The 23,258-nt window shown below is 40.2% G+C and overlaps 1 protein-coding gene across 6 annotated transcripts in view; it reads left to right on the plus strand.

Annotated features, from left to right (window-relative positions):
• Positions 1–23,258, plus strand: part of arid1b (AT-rich interactive domain 1B) — a 421,995-nt gene that overhangs the window by 298,556 nt on the left and 100,181 nt on the right. For 3 of the 6 annotated variants that reach the window (XM_063056016.1, XM_063056019.1, XM_063056018.1), the window contains exons 6-8: positions 7,082–7,171; positions 12,876–13,055; positions 19,183–19,290. In XM_063056016.1, coding sequence (XP_062912086.1) covers positions 7,082–7,171; positions 12,876–13,055; positions 19,183–19,290 — 378 coding nt within the window. The remainder of the gene's footprint in view (positions 1–7,081; positions 7,172–12,875; positions 13,056–19,182; positions 19,291–23,258) is intronic. The other 3 variants (XM_063056017.1, XM_063056020.1, XM_063056021.1) reach the window with 1 other exon arrangement.

Consider the following 23,258-nt stretch of genomic DNA (forward strand, 5'->3'; position numbering starts at 1 on the left):
AGTTGGAAACTCACAAAACATATTTCAGCCATGGTATTCAGTTCATTGACCTACAATTCACTGTTGTGCTGACCTCTCTTTAGAAAAAGAGAGACAATCCTTAACAAGATACTGAAGTCTTAAACGAGCTGTTAAATTCTATGATTGACATTGGAAACTTAATCCTCTCAGCCTAAAATTACAAAATATTGAAAACGTTAACTCAGTAGAATTATGTCCATTGATGAAAAACCATGAGCACTGCTATCAGTGAAGCAGCAGCACGTATGATGAGGTACTATTTCTCATGCTTTTGATACCGCCTGAATTAATTGTTGTTCTTGCAAGTATTTCTTGTTAAGCCACTGACTTGATGAAATTAGTTGTAAGGAATGTCCCTGGCTATGAAATTATTAATTGGAATAGAATTCTGCGACAAATGTTATGACTGAGTGCTTTACAGATATCCAGGCTGCTAAATCTGTTCTGAAATGATGTCATGTTGCATGATGGTAGACCCACATAACAGGGTGGGGAATGACATCCATCGGATTATACTCTTCCAGTGGAGAAGATTGCCAGACATATAGAAAAGAAGATTTAAGAATGAGCTCAAAGCTTCCCTGAAGAAGAGCAACATCCCCAATGACTCCTGGGAACCCAGGATCTATGACCACTCAAATGGAGAAGGAGATTCAGAATGGTATTGTTGGGAACATGCAGAAACACATGTAAGCCATGAGAGGTGTGTGCCACCTCACTACCATTCCCTCAATGGGCCCCTTTTGTGGTTCCCATGTTGGCCGTATTGAGTCATCTCATCATTCATAATGCCAGTGTGAAAGATTCTGAGGGATTGCTTACGAAGAAGAGAAGATGCTTGTCAAGGGCTACATCATGCAAGGAAGACATCTGCAGGTCAACTTGTTCTGTGCAAAAGTTGTGCAATTAAATTCCACTCCCTTATTCTTTCCCCATATCAAAACAAATGTTTCTCTTTCAAGTAGTTAACCAATCCCCTATTGAAAATTTGCTTACATTATGCTTTCGGGCAGTGCATCTCAAACAACAAACTGCTGCTTGATATATTATTTTCTCAAGAGTTGAAAATAAAAAGCTGAAACTGGAAATCTGTTATTAAAACAGGAAACAGTGGAAATACTTGGGTCTGGCAGCATCTTTATTGAGAAAAACAGCTAATATTTTGTTTTTTCTTCCTGGCCAGCTGAATGTATTTTCCTTGTTCATTTTAGTTTTTTATGTCATTTCTAATATTCTTGTAATTTTCTATTAAATTCATCTTTGGTATCCAATCAAATTTGCAAGGCAAAAATAGCTTATCTTTATTCATTCTGTAAAATTCTTTCAAGATGTATGCCCCTTTTAATTCTCTTCACTGAACCTTCCCTGTTCTAAAAGAAATCTTTTCTATTTTCTCTTTTATCTGGTCTGTCATCAATGATGCTGTTTAATAGATTTTGTCTATAATGTCACTATGACCTTGAGATCTTTTGCAGATTTCAACGTAAAACTCTGATTATACCCACTTTGTGTTTTATAACATAACTTACCTTGTACTGTTTACCTTTTGTTTATATAGCCATAGATATATAAGCCTTTTATATAAATTCTCTTGTCTTTCCATCTTCAAAGAGTTGTGAATGCACATTTTTTCTCTACTGCCCTTTAAAATTTACCATGATTTATGTACAAATGTTTGTATATGTATTGCATTTCTTCATTTTCCCCCGAAAACTAACCGCTTTCTACATTAAATTTCATGTGTTGCAAGTCTGTTTCATTAGTCCAGTATATTGTAATTATCTTTGCTATTTGTTGTGTTACTGAGTTTCATTCCTTTTATACCACGGCCAGGTCAATTATTGACAGCAGTGTTAATGTTAAATTATAGGCCAGTTAGACCAACTTCAGTGGTGGGCAATATGTTGGAGTTCACTATTAAGGATGACATTTGGAGGCACATGATAAAATAGGCTGAAGTCCTATGGTTTCCTTAAGGGGAGATCTTACCTGACCAATCTGTTGGAATTCTTTGAGGGAATGACAGGCAGGATAAAGAAAAGTCACTGGATGCTGTTTACATGGATTATCAGAAGGTCTTTGACAAGATGCCTCACCTGAGGTTGCTGAACAAGTTAAAAGCCTGTCGTATTGCAGGAAAGATACTAGCATGGACAGAAGATTGGCTGGCTGGCAGAAGGCAAAGAGTGGAAATAAGGATGACTTCTGGTTGGCTGCCAGTGACTAGTGATATTCTGCAGTTCTCAGTGTTGGGTCTGTAACTTTACACATTATTTATTAATGATTTGGATGACAGAATTGATGTCTTTGTGACCAAGTTTGCAGATAATACAAAGATAGGTGGAGGGGAAGGAAGTGCTGAGCAAGTGGGGAGCCTGCAGAAAGACTTTGACAAATTAGGAGAATGGGCAAAGATTGGAAGGATATAGTCATGCACTTTGCTAGAAGGAATATTTTCCAAATGGGGAATTAATTCAGAAATCAAAGGTGCAAACTTGCAGGTTGAGTTAGTAGTAAGGAAGGCAAATGCAATGCCAGCATTCATTTTAACAGGACTATAACTTAAACACGAGGGTGTAATAATGAGGCCTTATAAGGCATTGATCTGATCACAGAAGTACTGTGAGCAAATTTGGGCTCTATATCTAAAAGAATATGCTGGCATTGGGGAGGGTTCATAGAAGGTTCATGAGGATAATCCCAGGATAATCAGCAGCACTGGGGCTCCACAGGGGACTGTCTTCTCTCCCTTTCTCTTCACCATTTACACCTTGGACTTCAACTACTGCACAGAGTCTTGCCACCTTCAGAAGTTTTCTGATGACTCTGCCATAGTTGGATGCATCAGCAAGGGAGATGAGGCTGAGTACAGGGCTACAGTAGGAAACTTTGTCACATGGTGTGAACAGAATTATCTGCAGCTTAATGTGAAAAAGACTAAGTAGCTGGTGGCAGACCTGAGGAGAGCTAAGGTACCGGTGACCCCTGTTTCCATCCAGGGGGTCAGTGTGGACATGGTGGAGGATTACAAATACCTGGGGATATGAATTGACAATAAACTGGACTGGTCAAAGAACACTGAGGCTGTCTACAAGAAGGGTCAGAGCCGTCTCTATTTCCTGAGGAAACTGAGGTCCTTTAACATCTGCCGGACGATGCTGAGGATGTTCTACGAGTCTGTGGTGGCCAGTGGTATCATGTTTGCTGTTGTGTGCTGGGGCAGCAGACTGAGGATAGCAGACACCAACAGAATCAACAAACTCATTCGTAAGGCCAGTGATGTTGTGGGGATGGAACTGGACTCTCTGACGGTGGTGTCTGAAAAGAGGATGCTGTCCAAGTTGAATGCCATCTTGGACAATGTCTCCCATCCACTACATAATGTACTGGTTGAGCACAGGAGTACATTCAGCCAGAGACTCATTCCACCGAGATGCAACACTGAGCGTCATAGGAAGTCATTCCTGCCTGTGGCCATCAATCTTTACAACTCCTCCCTTGGAGGGTCAGACACCCTGAACCAATAGGCTGGTCCTGGAATTATTTCCTGGCATAATTTACATTATTACGATTTAACTATTTATAGTTTTATTACTATTTAATTATTTATGGTGCAACTGTAACGAAAACCAATTACCCCCAGGATCAATAAAATATGACTATGACTATGAATGAAAGCATTAACATGGAGCAGCATTTGAGCATCTGGGTCTGTACTCGCTGGGGTTTAGAAGGATAAGGAGGTATCTCATTGAAACCTACCCAATATTGAAAGGCCAATATGGAGTGGATGAGGAATGGAATGTCTAGGACACAGCCTCAGGATAGAAGGACGTCCCTTTAGAAATGAGAAGAGCAAAAATTTCTTTAGCTAGAGAATAGAGAATATTGTGGAATACATTACCACGGACAGTTGTGGAGGCCAAATCATTGGGATATTTAAAGTGGAAGTTGATCAGAAAGGCATCAAAGTTTTGGGGGAGAAGGTAGAATGGGGTTGAAAGGTCAAATGACAGAGCTGACTCAATGGGCCAAATGGCCTGATTCTGTTCCTATGTCCTCTAAGAACTAGACTTCAGGAAGGTGCAGGTCATCTACTTTCCATTACATATCAATGGCTCTGCTGTCAAGAGAGTGAAGAGCACAAAGTTCCTTGATGTCCACAAAACAAACTATCTAACCTGGATTCACAGAACCTCCTCATTAGTCAAGAAAGCACAATGGTATCCACACTTTCAGAAGCAATTGAGGTGCGTAATTCTCCCCACCCCCGTTCTAACAACTTTCTACAGGAACACCAGAGGAGGTGCCTATCTGGCTACATCATTGTGTAGCTGCAAGGCACTGGATCGCAAGACCCTATAGAGGAGAGTTAAAATGGATTATCAGGGTCTCTTCCCCCCCCCCCCCCCATTTTGATATTTGCTGGGAGCATTGTATGCAAAGGGCCCAAGGCATTGTTGAAGGATCCCTATGACCCATCCCACAATCTCTTTGACCCACGACCGTCAGGAAAGAGGTGTAGAGCATCAGGGCTGGGACTGCTAGAATGGATAACAGCTTCTTTCCTTAGGCTGAGGAGCTAATGAATACCTTGCCACCACTGAGATCTCATCACTAGGACAGCGAGCTGTTTACTGTATACCTGTCCTTGGTGCCACATGCACTTTGAATTATATTTTATTAACTTATTTGTGGTAATATTTTGTTTTATGTGCTTCGTGTGATATACAGTGCCTATAAAAAGCATTCCTCCCCCCCCCCAAGAAGTTTTCATGTTTTATTGTTTTATAACACTGAATCACTGTGGATTTAATTTGGCTTTTTTGACACTGATCAACAGAAAAAGACTCTTTCGTGTCAAAGTGAAAACAGATCTCTACAAAATGATCTAAATTAATTATAAATATAAAACACAAAGTAATTGATTGCATAAGTATTCCTCAATCCCCCCCCCCTTAATATGACACACCAGATCATCACTCATGCAGCTAATTGATTTTAGAAGTCACTTAAATAGTTAATTGGAAAGCACTATGTCTAGTCAAGGTATTTCAGTTGATTGTAGTAAAAATACACCTGTACCTGGAAGGTCCAACTGCTGGTGAGTCAGTATCCTGGCAAATCTACACCATGAAAACAAAAGAACACTTCAAGTATGCAAACAACAGGAATTCTGCAGATGCTGGAAATTCAAGCAACACACATCAAAGTTGCTGGTGAACGCAGCAGGCCAGGCAGCATCTCTAGGAAGAGGTGCAGTCGACGTTTCAGGCCGAGACCCTTCGTCAGGACTAACTGAAGGAAGAGTGAGTAAGGAATAACCTCGAAAAGGTTATTTGAAAGCACGTCCGGAGATGGGTACAAGAATATTTCCAAGTCACTGAATATCCCTTGGAGTACAGTTAAGTCAGTCATCAAGAAATGGAAAGAATATGGCACAGCTGTAAATCTGCCTAGAGCAGGTCGTCATCAAAATCTGAGTGACTGTGCAAGAAGGGGACTAATGAGGGAGATCAACAAGAGACCTATGACAACTCAGGAGGAGTTACAAGCTTCAGTGGCTGAGATGGGAGAGACTGCGCATAAAACATCTGTTGTGCGGGTGCTCCACCAGTCGCAGTGTTATGGGAGAATGGCAAAGAGAAAGACACAGTTTAAAAAAAAACATATGAAATCCCAGCTAGAATTTGCCAGAAGGCATGTCAGAGACTCTGAAATCAGCTGGGAAAAGGTTCCATGGTCTGATAAAACCCAAAGTTGAGCTTTTTGGCCTACAGATTAAACACTATGTTTGGCATAAGCTAAACACAGCACATAATCAAAAACACACCATCCCTACAGTGAAGCATGGTGGTAGCTGCATCATGCTGTGGGGATGCTTCACTGCAGCAGGCCCTGAAAGGCTTGTGAAAGTAGAGGGTAAAACAAATAGAGCAAAATATGGGGAAATCCTGGAGGAAAACTTGATGCAGTCTGCAAGAGAACAGCAACTTGGGAGAAGATTTGTTTTCCAGCAAGACAATGTCCACAAGCATAAAGCCCAAACTACACAGGAGTGGCTTAATAACACCAAAGTTAATGTCCTGGAGTGGCCAGGACAAGGTCCAGACCTCAGTCCAACTGAGAATTCATGGCTGGACTTGAAAAGGGCTGTTGACTCACGATCGCCATGCAATCTGACAGAGCTTGAGCGGTTTTGTAAAGAAGGGGGAAAAATTGCAGTGTCCAGATGTGCAAAGCTGACAGAGACCTATCCACTCAGACTCAAGGCTGTAATTGTTGCCAAACGTATATCTAGTTAATACTAACTTGAAGGGGGTGAATACTTATGCAATCAATTATTATATGTTGTAATTAATTTAGATCACTTTGTAGAGATCTGTTTCATTTTGACATGAAAGTCTTTTTCTGTTGATCAGTTTCAAAATAGCCAAATTAAATCCATTGTGATTGTGTTGTAAAACAATGAAGCATGAAAACTTAACAAGGGGTTTGAATTCTTTTTTCGGCACTGTACGTTTTTATGGGTGCACCATGGTCTGAAGGGATGTTGTTACATTATGTGGCCTGTTGATGTTTAGTGACTGGATTTACTTAGAAAGAATGGAGACATTTCACAAAATGTCTGTGGAGCAATTATTTCTGTATGTCTGTTTTTGGAAAGCTTTATTTTACACCTCACACTTTTATCACTCAACTGTTCCTTGACACTGCCTTCAGATCATCCGAACTTGCAGTTTATTGAAAATTTTCTGTAAAATGCTCATATTTCTGCTATTTTGTCCACAATGTGTGTTATTTGAATTCTGATTCTACCAGCCAAATACTGACAGATTTTATTTTTAACCACAAAAAAATTGCATGTGGTGATTTCTTTTCAAACTTTATAAGCTAGTCTGTGTGATTTCAGGAAAGAAAGTCTTTCTTCTTTCGAACCAAACAAATACATTGCAGTATCGTTGCTCTGCAATGAAGCCTCTTAAGAAGTTCAAAGTAGTAACTTGCAGCTTTACTTAAGTCTTCTGCTGATAAACTAAAATGCTGTTCCACAATGCAGGAAATCAAATGCCAGCTCAGCCTCCCAACAACCAATCAGATTCTAGCTCTCATCCAGCCATGAACCAATCGCCAATGTCACAAGATAGAGGTCAGTAACATCAATAACTTACTTTCTGTATGATTTTTGAATCTAATTGTATAAATTAAGTAATATTGTTAGTGCATGTTCTTTAATTTATTCTTGGCAACTACTTGATTTACAACTTATTTTATGAAGCATCTACATTTGACAAACTACCACTTTGGAAAATTATATTTGTTAAATATTTAATATTCAAATAAATTATCAGAAAGTGATCATTGTCAACTTCACAAAATATAAAATATGAAACTGATCTTCGACTTCACCAAATATAAAGTGATGATGTAAAGTAGAAGTTTGAAATTCAAATTCAAGTAATGTGTTCATCATCTGTGCAAGAGCAGTTACTATACCTGATAATAACTTACAGTTTCAGGATTTGCTTTCCATATTCTTATTCTTAAATGACTATTTTTGTATCATGCTAATGATATTTGAATATTTGTGAGGCTGAGTATAACACAGTAGAATTGAAGTAAAGGACGTTCTGTTGAGATTCAAACAGTTTTCATATTTGTCACTTTTTTTAATCCTGGGCATGCAATAAAATTTAGAATTCATAATTCTCTCATCCAGTCATATTTTCCAAGCATTTAGGCCTCAGAAATGTAGACATAATTCATAAATTTTAGAGTTTTAAAGCAGAGATTCTGTTCAACTTAGTATCTTTAATATCTCTTCAGAATCAATATGGTTTATTATTACTGGCATTATTTTGCAACAGCAGTACAGTACTATATATATATATATATATATAAACACTATTTACAATAAGAAATATAAAAACAAATTAAGTAGTGCAAAAGGAGATCAAAGTACTGAGGTAGTGTTCATGGGTTCATGGACCATTCAGAAATCTGATCATGGAGGGAAGAAGCTGTTCCTAAAACTTTGAATGTGTGTCTTCAGACTCCTGTACCTCCTCCCTGAATGGTGTATTGAAAAGAGGGCAATTCCTGGATGATGAGTGTCCTCCATGATGGATGCCACCAGAATCAGAATCAGGTTTATTATCATGGCATGTCTCATGAAATTTATTAACATAGCAGCAGCATTTCAATGCAATACATATTATAGAAAAAGAGAAAAATATAAAATAAAAATATTTATAATAAGTAAATAAATTGCAGTTATATGTATATTGAATACATTAAAAATCATGCAAAAAACAGAAATAATATTAAAAAAGTGAGGCAGTGTTCATGGGTTTAATGTCCATTTAGAAATCAGATGGCAGAGGGGAAGAAGCTGTTCCTGAATCACTGAGTGTGTGCCTTCAGGCTTCTGTACCTCCTTCCTGATGGTAACAGTATGAAAAGGGCGTGCCCTGGGTGCTGGAGGTCCTTAATAATGGACGCTGTCTTACTGAGACACCGCTCCTTGAAGATATCCTGGGTACTTTGTAGGCTAGTACCCAAGATGGAGCTGACTGAATTTACAACCCTCTGCAGCTTCTTTCGGTCCTGTGCAGTAGCCCACCTCACCCCCACCCCCCCAAATACCAGACAGTGATGCAGCCTGTCAGAATGCTCTCCCTGGTACATCTATAGAAGTTTTTGAGAGTATTTGTTGACATGCCAAATCTCTTCAAACTTATAATGAAACGTCTTGCCTTCTTTATAACTGCATGGATATGTTGGGACCAAGTTAGGTCCTCAGAGATCTTGACACCCAGGAACTTGAAACTGCTCACTCTCTCCACTTCTGATCCCTCTATGAGGATTGGTATGTGTTCCTTCGTCTTATCCTTCCTGAAGTCCACAATCAGCTCTTTCATCTTACTGACGTTGACTGCAAGATTGTTGTTACGACACCACTCCAGTGGATGGCATATTTCACTCCTGACTCCATCTTGAAGCATCACATTTTGACCTTGGTGGTGGGGAGGCTTGTGCCCATGTAGTTCATGTTATGATATGTTTCTGCTTTCTGGTTTCCCCTGTTTTGTTGCTACTTTGTGCAAATTTGGATTGTTGGCTCTGCAGCCTAAAGTTAACGAATGGCACAGGGCGAGATTGAACTGAACATGCCTGGACTGTTTTGATCATTTGTGGTTGAATGTTATATATTCTGTATTTTTTTGCAGTTTGAATAATTTAGGTTTGTTTGCGCATTGGAGTTTGATGTTTTTTGTTGAACAGGTTCCATGGTGTTTTTTTTTCTTTGTTTCATGGCTGTCTGTGAGAAAACTGACTCGGGGTTGTATACTGCATATATAGTTCAGTAATAAATATACTTAGTACCAATTTCACTACCTCCAGATCAAAACCATGGCATTTTTCTTCATAGCCTGGTATTTTTTATATCCTTATGTATTTAAAGTTACTGTTTAATTCACATTGACCAATTCAAGCTTCTGCTTTGCAAACAGTATGTACCATAAGACACAGACAATCTGGTACCCTTGGGACTTCAGTGGTACTAAATTGGCAGATTCCCCAGATTAGTGGATGATTTTCCTATTAAAACACCAGCACATTTTAATTCACTTGATTTTAGGATATTACACAATAATGTAAATTATATGAGAAATTTTCCAGTGAACCCATTCAGAAGAAGCAAGGCCTCATGATTTAAATGAAGAGTGGGAAATCGGTCCCCAGTGTGCTTGAAGGGAGTGTGGCAAGTGGGCCCCTGGCAAGCATCTTGTGCACATTCGTAACACATTTCTGATTGCACATTTAAATACTCTTGTACTGTTGTGTAAGTCAAGCAAATGTGTACCAGTCAGCTCAAAATTGGTTATTTTAGAGAGCATAACAACAGCACAGTTTAACCAATGTTCACTGACTAAACTAGCTAGTACTATTACCTTCTTAGCTCCTTGACTGGATATTGAACTTTTTGCTGTTGGACTCTGGCCATATTATTTGCCAAGGGAAATCTCGCATGCAATTGTGGTTGTTGTGTACATCCCTCCCTCTGCCAACCCGACGTCGGCGTGTAACATCATTTACACCGTCATAGCCAGATTACAAACCCAGCACGCGAGTGCCCTCATTACCATCTCGGGTGACTTCAACCAGGTTACCATGGCTAGGACACTGCTCAACTTCACACAGTATGTGAGCTGTACAACCAGAGGGGAGAGGACTCTGGATTTGATGTATGCTAACGTCGAGGATGCATACAGCTCCTCTCCCCTCTCCCCACTGGGAAGGTCAGATCACAACCTGGTGCATCTAAAACCCTGCTACGTGCCTCTGGTGAAGAGTAAACCTGCAACCTCGAGGACAGTGAGGAAATGGTCGGAGGAGGCTTATGAGGCACTCCAGGGTTGTTTTGAGGTGACAGACTGGCAGGCACTCTGTAAGCCACATGGAGAGGATATTGATGGGCTCACAGAATGCATCACTGATTATATTAACTTCTGTGTGGACTGCAATGTTCCGACAAGAACTGTCCTTTGTTATTGAAATAACAAGCCATGGGTGACAAAGTACATTAAGGACATCCTGAATGCTAAAAAGAGGGCGTTTAGAGATGGAAATAGGGAGGAGCTGAGGGCAATACAGAGGGACCTGAAAGCCAGGATCAGGGAGGCTAAAGACAGGTACAGGAGGAAGCTTGAGTAGAAACTCCAGCAGAACAACGTGAGAGAGGTTTGGAGGGGGATGAGGACCATCAATGGGATTCGGCAAACTAGCAACAGAGGAGCTGAAGGCAGTGTGGACAGGGCCAACGAACTTAACCTGTTCTTTAACAGATTTGACATTGTGGCCCCTGCCCATCCCTCACATGAGCCATCTGTTGTCGGCCCCCAACTAACACATATTCCACTCTCCCCTCCTACCCCTCCTCACAGTCCCCCACCCTGCTCTCATGACTATACCCCTCCCCCACACGAAACCACCATGGTGGGCTTCACAGGTGAGCAGGTGAGAAGACAGCTGAAACGTCTCAACCCAAGCAAGGCTGCAGGACTGGATGGTGTCAGTACCAGGGTGCTCAAAGCCTGTGCCCCTCAGCTATGTGGGGTACTTCGCCATGTATTCAACCTGAGCCTGAGGCTCCGGAGGGTTCCTGTACTGTGGAAGACGTCCTGCCTCGTCCCTGTGCCGAAGGCGCCACGCCCCAGCGGCCTCAATGACTACAGATCGGTAGCATTGACCTCCCACATCATGAAGACCCTGGAGAGACTTGTTCTGGAGCTGCCCCAGCCTATGGTCAGGCCATACTTGGATCCCCTCCAGTTCGCCTACCAGCCCCGACTAGGAGTTGAGGATGCCATCGTCTACCTGCTGAATTGTGTCTACACCCACCTGGACAAGCTAGCGAGCACTGTGAGGATAATATTTTTTGACTTCTCCAGTGCGTTCAACACCATCCGCCCTGCTCTGCTGGGGGAGAAGCTGACAGCGATGCAGGTGGATGCTTCCCTGGTATCATGGATTCTTGATTACCTGACTGGCAGACCACAGTACGTGTGCTTGCAACACTCTGTGTCTGACAGAGTGATCAGCAGCACTGGGACTCCACAGGGGACTGTCTTCTCTCCCTTTGTCTTCACCATTTACACCTTGGACTTCAACTACTGCACAGAGCCTTGTCATCTTCAGAAGTTCTCGGATGACTCTGCCATAGTTGGATGCATCAGCAAGGGAGATGAGGTTCAGTACAGGGCTACGGTAGGAAACTTTGTCACATGGTGTGAGCAGAATTATCTGCAGCTTAATGTGAAAAAGACTAAGGAGCTGGTGGTAGACCTGAGGAGAGCTAAGGTATCAGTGACCCCTGTTTCCATCCAGGGGGTCAATGTGGACATGGTGGAGGATTACAAATACCTGGGGATATGAATTGACAATAAACTGGACTGGTCAAAGAACACTGAGGCTGTCTACAAGAAGGGTCAGAGCCGTCTCTATTTCCTGAGGAAACTGAGGTCCTTTAACATCTGCCGGACGATGCTGAGGATGTTCTACAAGTCTGTGGTGGCCAGTGGTATCATGTTTGCTGTTGTGTGCTGGGGCAGCAGGCCGAGGGTAGCAGACACCAACAGAATCAACAAACTCATTCATAAGGCCAGTGATGTTGTGGGGATGGAACTGGACTCTCTGACGGTGGTGTCTGAAAAGAGGATGCTGTCTAAGTTGCATGCCATCTTGATCAATGTCTCCCATCCACTACATAATGTACTGGATGGGCACAGGAGTACATTCAGCCAGAGACTCATTCCACCGAGATGCAGCATAGAGCGTCATAGGAAGTCATTCCTGCCTGTGGCCATCAAACTTTACAACTCCTCCCTTGGAGGGTCAGACACCCTGAGCCAACAGGCTGGTCCTGGACTTATTTCATAATTTACTGGCATAATTTACATATTACTATTTAACTATTTATTACTATTTTCTATTACTATTCTATTACTATTTATTATTTCGATGACTATTACTATTTACTAATAGTAATATTACTATTACTATTTCTATTACTATTTATTATTTATGGTGCAACTGTAATGGAAACCAGTTTCCTCCGGGATCAATAAAGTATGACTATGACTGTAACTCAGTTTATCTTAACTGCATTGTTAGTATGATTAAATGATAGAAAGGAAAGTGGATGGTACTCCATGACATTTAGCTGAAGAAGCATTTGGCACCCTAATTTTAAAGAAGAGCTTTACCCAGCAAGGTGGTGTTAGCTTTATAATTAGATTCTGTCTTTTATGTATCTGTCTAAACTTCTTACACATTGTCTTTGTCTCTAGGTTTCATGTCAGGTGTCCAGAGAAATGCACAGGTATCTCAATATGGATCACAGCAAACCGGTCCTCCCATGTCTCCGCACCCATCACCTGTTGGACAGATGCACACTGGTATGGGGTCTTATCAGCAGACCAATTCCAGCAGCACTTATTGCCCCCAAAGTGGCCAGTTTGGGCCACAAGGTAAGAAAAGGAAATGATTTTTTAAAGGTATGAATGAATCATTGATTCACCAATTGGAAACCTACTGTGCAAAGCCAGCCAAACTTCTTACAAGCATTTTCTAGTAGCACACTACAGTATAACAAATGTAAAGGTATATGTAATGATTGCATGGTTTTCTTCACTGAAATTAGTAAGTTTCAGTATGTTGTTAATGCTTTGGAAGACATTGCTAGAAAGAATGTTGAAAACAGTCACAGTAATATTGAAAAGGGAAAATATTTCCAAGACAATGGGACTTATTCTTCCTTACCACAACTTCTTCTCCCCCCCACCCGCTACCCAATTCATTCACATTGATATTACCAGCCATCTGGTAGCTTTTCCATCTTCCCCAACCTCCACCACTCCTCCGCATCAACTGCTGCTAGAGCTCCTGGGGATACTTTTTGAGGATAAATTCCTGATCTTCTGATACTCTTGACAAGAATTCCTGTCCGTGGCAGTCAGATTAGTTTAACACCTCTGGATGGTTGTAGCATCAATTAGAGGCAAAGCTGTAAACAATGGGGAGTCAAATGCAGATAGTTAGCATAGGACAGAAGAAAATCTAAGTACTTTAATGAATATGGTATGTGTAAATATTAGGGATTAACTGGTGGTTTCAGCACTTTTTTTTGCAGAAAATGAAATAGCCTTGACAAAGCTACTATTTAATTTGAATGAACATTGACTTCTCTAACTTCCGCTAGGCCCCACCTCCCCCTTGTACCCCATCTGTTACTCATTTTTATGCACACATTCTTTCTCTCACTCTCCTTTTTCTCCCTCTGTCCCTCTGAATATACCTCTTGCCCATCCTCTGGGTCACCCCCCCCCCGTCTTTCTTCCCGGACCTCCTGTCCCATGATCCTCTCGTATCCCCTTTTGCCTATCACCTGTCCAGCTCTTGGCTCTATCCCTCCCCCTCCTGTCTTCTCCTATCATTTTGCATCTCCCCCTCCCCCTCCAGCTTTCAAATCCCTTATTCACTCTTCCTTCAGTTAGTCCTGACGAAGGGTCTCGGCCTGAAATGTCGACTGCGCCTCTTCCTATAGATGCTGCTTGGCCTGCTGCGTTCACCAGCAACTTTGATGTGTGTTGCTTGTTATTTAATTTGAACTTTTGATTTAAAATAACACTTACAAAAGCCCCCATAATGTGTACAGTCCAGATAATGCTGTTATACAGTAAATTCAGACAGGCTAGAACACCACATGGCTGGAGTTCTTTCAGGATCTCTATATCTTCTTTGAGGAGCATCAGAAGTTATATTGGTAAAATTGGCAATGTCTTCAGTGTTACCATTAAAGTCATAAAAATCAAGATATAACCGTTAAGGGCTTTTTACATACTATGGTAGTCCTGCTCTACAACTAAGGAAGCAATTAGACCCATGGGGTCTGTGCCAGCTCACAGCAGAGCAATGTCACCAGTCCAGTTCTCCCCACCCCACCCCCGCCCCCGGTAACTAACTTCCGCTCACATTGCTATCCATTCTCTCTTGATTTTGTTTTACTACGTGCTACGCTAATTCCTGGATGAAAACAAGCTCACCTCAATGAAATATAACCAGTCTTTCTCTTAGTTTTTATTTGCTGAGTCAAAAAACTCCTCATATGCAAGTTTGATATGCATTGGAGTAGAACGCTGAATTATTTTCGGGGAGTTTAAGTATATACATTCCAAGAAGCCTTTTGGTTGCCATTGTACATAAGGAGCATAGATTAGGTTGGATGATGAAGAGGTATTCATTCTGATTTGTTCCCAAAATAGTTAAATTAATTGTTTGACTTTTAGAGGATCTGCAAGATATTTTAAAAATGATGTTTTCAAGATTTAACTGTAAATCTACTTATTCTAAAATTACTTTATTTCAAAGGCTTCCCTTCCTATTTTATTTACAGTGCACTGATCAGAGTCCACAGTCATATGATTGCACGTTGATTAGTTGTGTGTTCTAATGCATACTGCATATGGTTTTTCCCCAGTAATATGTGATAAATTCTATATTCTGTTCAACGTTACTTCAACAACATGAATCTCAACACAATATCTATTTCAGGGCTGGAGTTTACTAATAAAGTATCTTCCTTCCCTGTACCCAATCCCAAATCTTATCAGTCAATATGTTACAAACTTATCATTCCTCAAAGATATTCAAATGAATACCATCTCAACCACCATGTTGGCTTAAAGGATTAGTCAGTCGAGATGTGTAGCAGATACTTTTGGGGATCTATCAGAATACTTAAATTCCTGTGAGAAAGAGAAGTTGTGGGGTGGGGGGAGGAGACCAACCAGCCTTGGTTAATTTAAAAAAAACAGCATATAAAACTTAATGAAATAATGTATAATTGTGCAAAGATAAGATTTCTGGACAAACAACAGGACAAAATATAAAAACAATAAAGAATAACTAAAAGACTAGAATAAAAAAGCTAGCCAGTAATGTGTAAAAATATAGCAAGAACTAAGATTTTTTTAAAAAAGCTGACGAATTAATGGAAGGCAAGGAGTTCACAGCTAAATTAAACAGATATTTTGATCTGTCTTCAATGAAGGCAGCTCAGGTTGCATCCCAAAAATATTTGTTAATTAGGAACTGGAAGTGAGGAAGGAAATCAGGAAACTTCCAGTCACCAGGGAGGTGGTTAGACCTGTGGGATGACATGTCTTCAGGTCCTGATAGAGTTCATCCTTGGGTTAGAGATATATGATGGGTTTTAAATTTTCCCAAATTCCCTAGATTCGTGGAAGGTTCCTTTGGATTGGAAACCAGCAAATACAACTCCTTTATCCGAAAAGGTAGAGACAAAAAAGGTGAAAACTACAGGCCAGATATTACAGCAGGGCAGTTGGAAAATTTTAAGGTAATTAGGAAAATACAGCATGATTTTATGAAAGAAAACTTATGTTTGACCAAGTTATTGGAGTTCACTGAAGAACTAAAGTAGAATGTAATTGGTTTACCATATGGCATGAAATATTATTGTTGAAAATGAAAGTCCATGGAGTAGGTGGAAATATTTTGGCATGGATAGAAGATTGCTTGGCTAACAGGAAGTAGAGAGAAAGCAGTAATAGGTATTTTTTCCGGGTTGAAACTGTGAAGTAAGTGGAATGCCATGGAAACTGGGGCTGGGCTGAAAATTGTAGAAGTGACTTGGATGATGACACCAAGCATGTGGCTGCTGATCTGGTGAGACAAAGGTAGGAAAAGACATAAGGATTTGAATGAAAAAGTAAGATCAGTATCTTTCGGTGATCTAATGCATTGGTTAGACCATCAGACCATCAAGAGTATTGGTCTTTTATTTAAGGAAGGAGTTTGAAATGTTGGAAGCATTAGGGGGCATGTTTATATGAGTATTGCATGAATGTACAGGCTATGATATATGCATTGGAGTTCACTAAACATGAGATTCTGGAGGGTGTGAATAGGACCTAGAAGTGATACTTCCTCCTTGGGAGAATCTTGAACAAGGAATCACTGTTTTAAAAAATCACAATGGAGTGAGGTGATATCTTTTTCTCTGAGGATTGTAAGTCTTTGGACCTCCCTTCCTCGGAGTCTTGGAGCAAATAAGTGGCCTACTTCTGCTTCTAATTCATATATTCAAATGCCCTGGATGTGCTAGGGCACAGATATTAGACATGCATGTAATGAAGGAATTCTGGTTTTTATAAGGCTCTTTAACTTTTATATGATTAGGGACAAGTAATCTATATCCTAAAATTGACAGCTTAGTCTCGAGTCTGAGCCAGATTTAGTTATCAGCATAACATTGCATGGACAAGTAGCTAATGATGATGGCAATGACGACCTGGATTTTGCTGAGAGTCAGCAAGCTCCAGACTTTGTGCACTGTTACTGAAACTTGCACTGTGCCCTTGTTGAATCAACTCCACTGGGAGTTTGCCGTTGTGTTTTGTCCCTGTATTTCTCATGATTTCATGCAGCTGCGATGAGCAGAGATTCACTTGGCTTTTCATTGAGGTATCTATTCTTGCACTCTGTGCCAGTTTAAACCTGGTGCATAATCTGAGCCCATGTAATTTAATAGAGATTATCGCACTCTAGGGAGAAAAAAGTGTGTTCATTTTGGCCATCCATTGTACAGTGTTTGTGCTGTATAAAGAAGGCCTAGCTGCATTCCTGAAATGTGCCATGTTTATCAAATTATTATATGTAATGCTTCGAATGAAATAATGATACCAGAGGTGAAGATTTCAGTAATATGAAATATAAAGCAAGAGAATTTCCCCAGTACTGTTGGAACAGAGGAGGTTAGGTGAATGTTTGATAGAGATGTTCACGGGGAAAGGTCTTCATAAAGCAGAGGAAAAAAGGGCTTTTCACTTTCAATCAATGTAGGTAGTAGGAGAACCAGAGAGAGGGTAAAGGTGAGAGAAGACATTTTATGAATAAAATTCTTATATGTATGCACTGCCTGAAAGGATATTAGATGTAGATTCAATATTAACTTACAAGATGGAATTAAAATAATTTGCAGCATTGTAGACCAAGAGAAGTAGAACTATTGGGACAATTATTTTTAAAATTTGGCACAGGGACCTCAAGCTGTATGACTTGAATGGCTCCAGATCTGTAGTGAAACTCCTTCGGATTTCTAAACCCAGGATTGCTAAGATCTAGCATAAATACATTTACAATGACAGTTTTCCATTTGCTGCCATATGGTTAGCAGGAAAGACTGTCTTCTTTTGTAATTGTCAAAGGGTTTATGCCAAGAAAGAAAGAAGTAGAGGGTTTTAAACGGTGTGCCAATTAGATCTCAACTTTAACATCTCTGACACGTGTTTTGAGTTCAACTCCCTATCTAGAGATTTGAGCACAAAATCAATGTTACTGCTGCAATGCGGTTGAGAGGAATTCTGTTTTTCAGATTAAGCATTTCACCAAAACCCTTTTTGTAGCAGGTGAGTACAAAATATCTAATGGGACTATCTGATGAACTAAATCATTCTCCCAATGTCATGGCTAGCATTCATTTCTCACGAAAACAAACTGGTCATTTATTCTTTTGTATGACCTTGCTGTGCCAAATTGGCTGACATATTCCCTGTATCACCTGAAAATGCGGAATTGATTGCAATGTCTGGAGTCTCTTGAGCTTGTAAAGTACACTTTGAGAAATAAATCCTTTACATTTGCACTGCTGAATCAGGTTTTATATTGGTTTGGTTCTGACATCACTGTGGCTGTAAGTTGTTTATTGGACATTTTTGTTGTCCCATATTGGAAAGAATTCATTTAGTTGTCCTCAATGTGGATTAGCACTTGAGCCATCCTCAGCTCTTTGCAAAGGAGGTTCTGATTAATAATGCCCTCCCAGTTGTCTGAGGTCAGGGATCCAGTTTTATTTGGTGTAGAATTTGCTTAACTATTACCTGCCTTGATTTCCAAATAGTCTGCGCTCTGTGTCATAAATACATAGATAAAGGATCTCATAGGGCTCGCATTATTAAGATTTTATTTTAAATACTATCTGTCAAACTTTTATGATTCAAGATCGTAGGAGAAGCCACAGTTGACATACTGTATTTTCTCAAAACAGATGAATGATGCCACAGTGCACTGTGGTTATTACTGTTTGTTCATTTTGGATTATGTGAATTTGTCTTTATCCCACTTATTATGCTTATTCATCTCAGCCTTGTGTAGTCTTCTGCTCATGTTATTTTGAGCAAATTATATCACTGGACAATCCAACTACAGTCCCTGTTGGACTATAACAAACAAAGCTTTTTCCAACAGATGCATCAGAGAAAAGAATCTTAAACAATAATGAAAATCTCTGTTGCTTAAAAGGTGTTGCAGGAAATAAAGGGGAGAAGGGTGGCAGATGGACAGCTAGAGCTTAAAAAGGGAAGATAAAAAAGAAGTGACAAAGCTCATGAGGCAAGTGTATAAAATAGAAAAGGGGGAAACTACTGTCCAAATATTCAGATTTCTGGCCTACTACTAATTCTCATCCATTGAACCTGGTTTGAGGAGCAAGGGAGGAAACTATTAATAGATTTGGCAGCTGAGTTGTGAAGGAGACAGTGGTCCTTGTGTTTACTGTGGCTTCTCCTGGAGCAGGTTGTGCCATGACAGTTAAAAGAAATGGCAGCACCCATGGATCGGAAGGAAAGGAAAGGGGCGCTGTCGGTCTGGAAGTAGCAAAGATCGTCGACGAGACTGTTGGAGGTAAGAATCTGATGGAGGAAAGTACAAAATAGGAGGGTTTGATAGTTGAGAAATCTTATACACAGCACAACATAAATATAAAGAACAAAAGAGGGGAAATTGGGCATTAAAACACTAAATTAAATTCATTTGGGAGAAGGGAAGGTAAAACATTTTGTGAACCTGTGGTTAATCAGGCCATAGCGATGGAGCCAGTGTGTATTAATTGCCAATACTAGATTACTATAGTGTGCAATTCATCCTTTTCAGTTAGATGCAGTCAGTGGCTGGAAGTGTAGACCAATTCCTAAAAAATCTGCAAGAAGTTTTCATGCTGAAAATTGCATTAAGTAATGTGCCTTTTTTCAAAAATGTTTTGGTTTCAATTTAGATTTAACAATATAGTTGAATGTGAGAGCCTTTTTTTCAAACCCTGGCCCAGCCTAAAAAGATTGGCATAAATGCTGATTTTAGTTTGTAGGGCTGTATTTAGGTTACTTAACAATTTAACTTTTAGCATTAAATTTTATTCTTATTTTGTAATCTGTTACTGCAAACAAATTATTGGGTGATTCCATTTTGAGCATTAAAAAATTTAGTCACAAGTGTATTGTTATAGTTAGCAAAATTAAATTCTCTGGCATATACATGTCTGAATGTTGCCAAGAGCTTCATCATTGTAAATTTTACAGCTGGCAGCTGTTTTTGATTAACTGCTGTTGTGTCGATCTATTTTCTTCCTACCAAATTTGTTCCCAGTCCATTTATTGTAGTTAAATGGCTTAGAAACTGGGTTGACATTGCCCAGACCCAATTTGTAAGCTGTAGTGTGTCCAGCTGTTAGCATTTTCAAGATTTATCATGTTCATCCATGCCCAAGCACTTAAATAGCTTCCAGGTCTTAAACAGTGTAGATTCTCCACATGGTATCAGATTTGGGGAAGAACTCAATTTTGCTTGTCTTGTCTTGAATTCCCCCCGCAAGGAGAAGCAGACACTTTGATTTTTATTCAATGCACATATTACCAGTTTGTCCATGGAGTTTCCAGGTTATTCATAAAGTTATATTAAAACGAGGTTGTTGTATGAGATATTCTTTGATGATCCACTGCTCATAACACATTGCATAATATGGATAAAACAAAAGTTGCACCTTATGATTTGTTGAGTGGTCATGTTTTTATGATCAGTAAATCAAAGCGTTGTAGTTTTGTACAATTTAATAGCTTGATTATGCACCCATCTCTTGTTCAGTCAAAACAATACATTTCTGAACTCTACTTTCCTGAAAATAGTGGGAGATTCTTTGACTTACTGACTGCTTCCTAAACTACTTTTCATAATGTAAAATACAATTCCAGAAAAACTTTCTGAACTAGATGGAGGCAGGAACCTTCCTGTGCAATGGGTGTGATTTATTTGGTAATTACCAGGACAAATTGACATACATGTTTATTTGCAAAAATTGAGAAAGCAAATTCTACAATGAAGTTTTAAGTACCTTGGGCTACAGAACTTTTCTCATATTAGAAAATATATATAGCTAACTATACCAGTCTCTGAGGCTCAGCAGGGAAGGGTAAAGTCAAGCAAAACAATGGTGATAGGAGTTTCAATTGTTAGGGGAATAGACAGGAGATCCTGTGGCCGCATTACAGACAACAGATGGTGTGTTGCCTTCTGGATACCAGGGTCAAAGATGTTTCAGAATGGCTGCAGAACATTCTTGGTGGGGGGCGCGGTGGGAAGCTAAGCAATCAGAGATTATGGTATTGATTGGCACTAATGATATAGACAGAAAGGGGAAAGAGGTCCTGAGCAGAAAGTACCTGGAGTTTGGAAAGAGATTGAAAAAGGACCTCAAAGATAGTTATCTCTGGATTACTTCCGGTGTCATGTGCTAGTTAGGACAAGAATAAAGAAACAGAACAGATGAATATGTGGTTGAGGAGTTCATGCATGGGGCAAGGTTCAGGTTCTTGGAACACTGGAACCTCTTCTAGACAGGCATGACTTGTGCAAGAGGACAGGCTGCATCTTAAGGGAACCAATAACCTGATTAGGAGGTTGGCTGGTGCTACTTGGGAGGATTTAAACTAGTTTGCCAGGTCATAAAGAGGAGGGACTGAAAGAAATAGTAAGGAACTGTCATGAATAGTAAGAACAAGCAAGATCAAGGTAGTAGTCACAATGAAATAGGTGGGTTAAAGTGTGTGTATTTTAATACCAGGAGTATTATGGGTTAGGGTGATGAACTTAGAGTATGCATCAGGGTATGGAACTATTATGTGCCCATAACAGAAAGTTGTTTGAGGGAGGGACTGGAATCGATGCCTCCAGGGTTTCATTGTCTTAGAAAAGATAGAGGAGAAGGTTATGTGAAGAAAAGGTCATTGTGCTAATAATTTGGGACAATATCAAAGCTGTACCTAGAGGGGACATAATGGAGACCTCATCAACTAAATCAAAGTGAGTAGAACTTAAAAACAAGAGAAGTGCAATCATTGTAATTAGACCCTTCCCCCAACCCCACCCATAGCAACCTGGGGGTGGGGGGGGGGGACATTGAGAAGCAGATATGCAGGCGGATTAGGGAAATGTCCAAATAGGGTCATTGTAAAGGCAATTCCAACATTCCTAATGTAGATTAGGACCTCCTTAGTTTTAGATGGGGCAGAATTTGTTAGGTCCATCCAGGAGGGTCTTTAAAACAGGATATAGATAGTCCAACAAATGGAGGGGCCATTCTGGACCTGGGGTTGGGTAATGATCCTGGCTAAGTGGCTGGCCTTTCAGTGGGAGAACAATTGTGGAACAGTGATCGCAGCTCCTCATGTTTTAAGGTAGATATGGATAAGTATGGATCTTTTGGGAGTATATTAAATTGGAGCAGGGCAAATTATAAAAGGTTATTAGACAGGAACTAGAGAGAGTTAATAGAATAGTTGTTTTTGGGCAATCTGCCTATGACATGTGGAGGTTGTCAGAAGAACAAGAAAGTGTGAGATTCGGAAAGCTAAAATGAAACACAGCTCTTGATGATTATGAAGCAGCCAGAAAAAAAAAAACTCAAGAAGGGAATTACGAAAGCCAGAAGGGGTCATGAAGAGTCCTTGGTAAGTCAGATTAAAGAGAATCCCAAAGCATTCCATACATACATTAAGAGCAAGAGGATAACTAGGGAGTGGATAGGGCCGCTCAAGGATAAAATAGGGAATGTGTTTTGGAAGTGGAGCATGTGGGTGAGAACCTAAGTGAGTACTTTGCGTCAGTTTTTACCATGAAGAATAGGGAGAGCAATGTAGAGTGTGCTAATATGTTAGGGCATTTCAAGATAGAAGGAAGTAGTGTTGGGTCTCTTCAGAAACATTAAGATGGATAAGTCTCCAGGCCTGATGGGATATACCCCAGGTTATTGAGAGAGACAAGAGATGAAACTGCTGGGGGCTTAACCAATGTGTGTCCTCTATCTACAAGCGAGGACCCAAACGACTGGCAGGTAATTCATGTTGTTTCATTATTCAAGAAAGGAAATAAGGATAATAACTATAGACCAGTGCATCTCACATCAGTGGTATGGAAGTTACTCTAGAGGATTCTTAGCGATAGGATTTATGAGCATTTGAAAAACCACGATGTAATTAGGAACAGTCAGCATGGCTTTTTGAGGGGCAAGTTCTACCTTACTACCAGACTGAGCTTTTCAAGCAGGTGGCAAAAATGATTAATGAAGGTAGAGCCCTGAAAGTTGCCCACATGGATTTTGGTAAGCTATTTGACAAGATCTTTCATGGGAGGCTTATCCAGAAGATTAAGATGTATGGGTTTCATGATGAATTCGCAATTTGGGTTCAGAACTGGCTTGAACATAGAAGGTGACGGTCAGTGGGACTTACTCTGGCAGGTCAATGGGTCTGTGAGTAGTAGCGTTCCACAGGAATCCGCTGGGATTCCTCATACAGTAACCTGGATGAATCATAGATGGGTGG

The sequence above is a fragment of the Mobula hypostoma genome, chromosome 8 (genome assembly GCF_963921235.1).
Source record: "Mobula hypostoma chromosome 8, sMobHyp1.1, whole genome shotgun sequence".
Taxonomy (NCBI): domain Eukaryota; kingdom Metazoa; phylum Chordata; class Chondrichthyes; order Myliobatiformes; family Myliobatidae; genus Mobula; species Mobula hypostoma.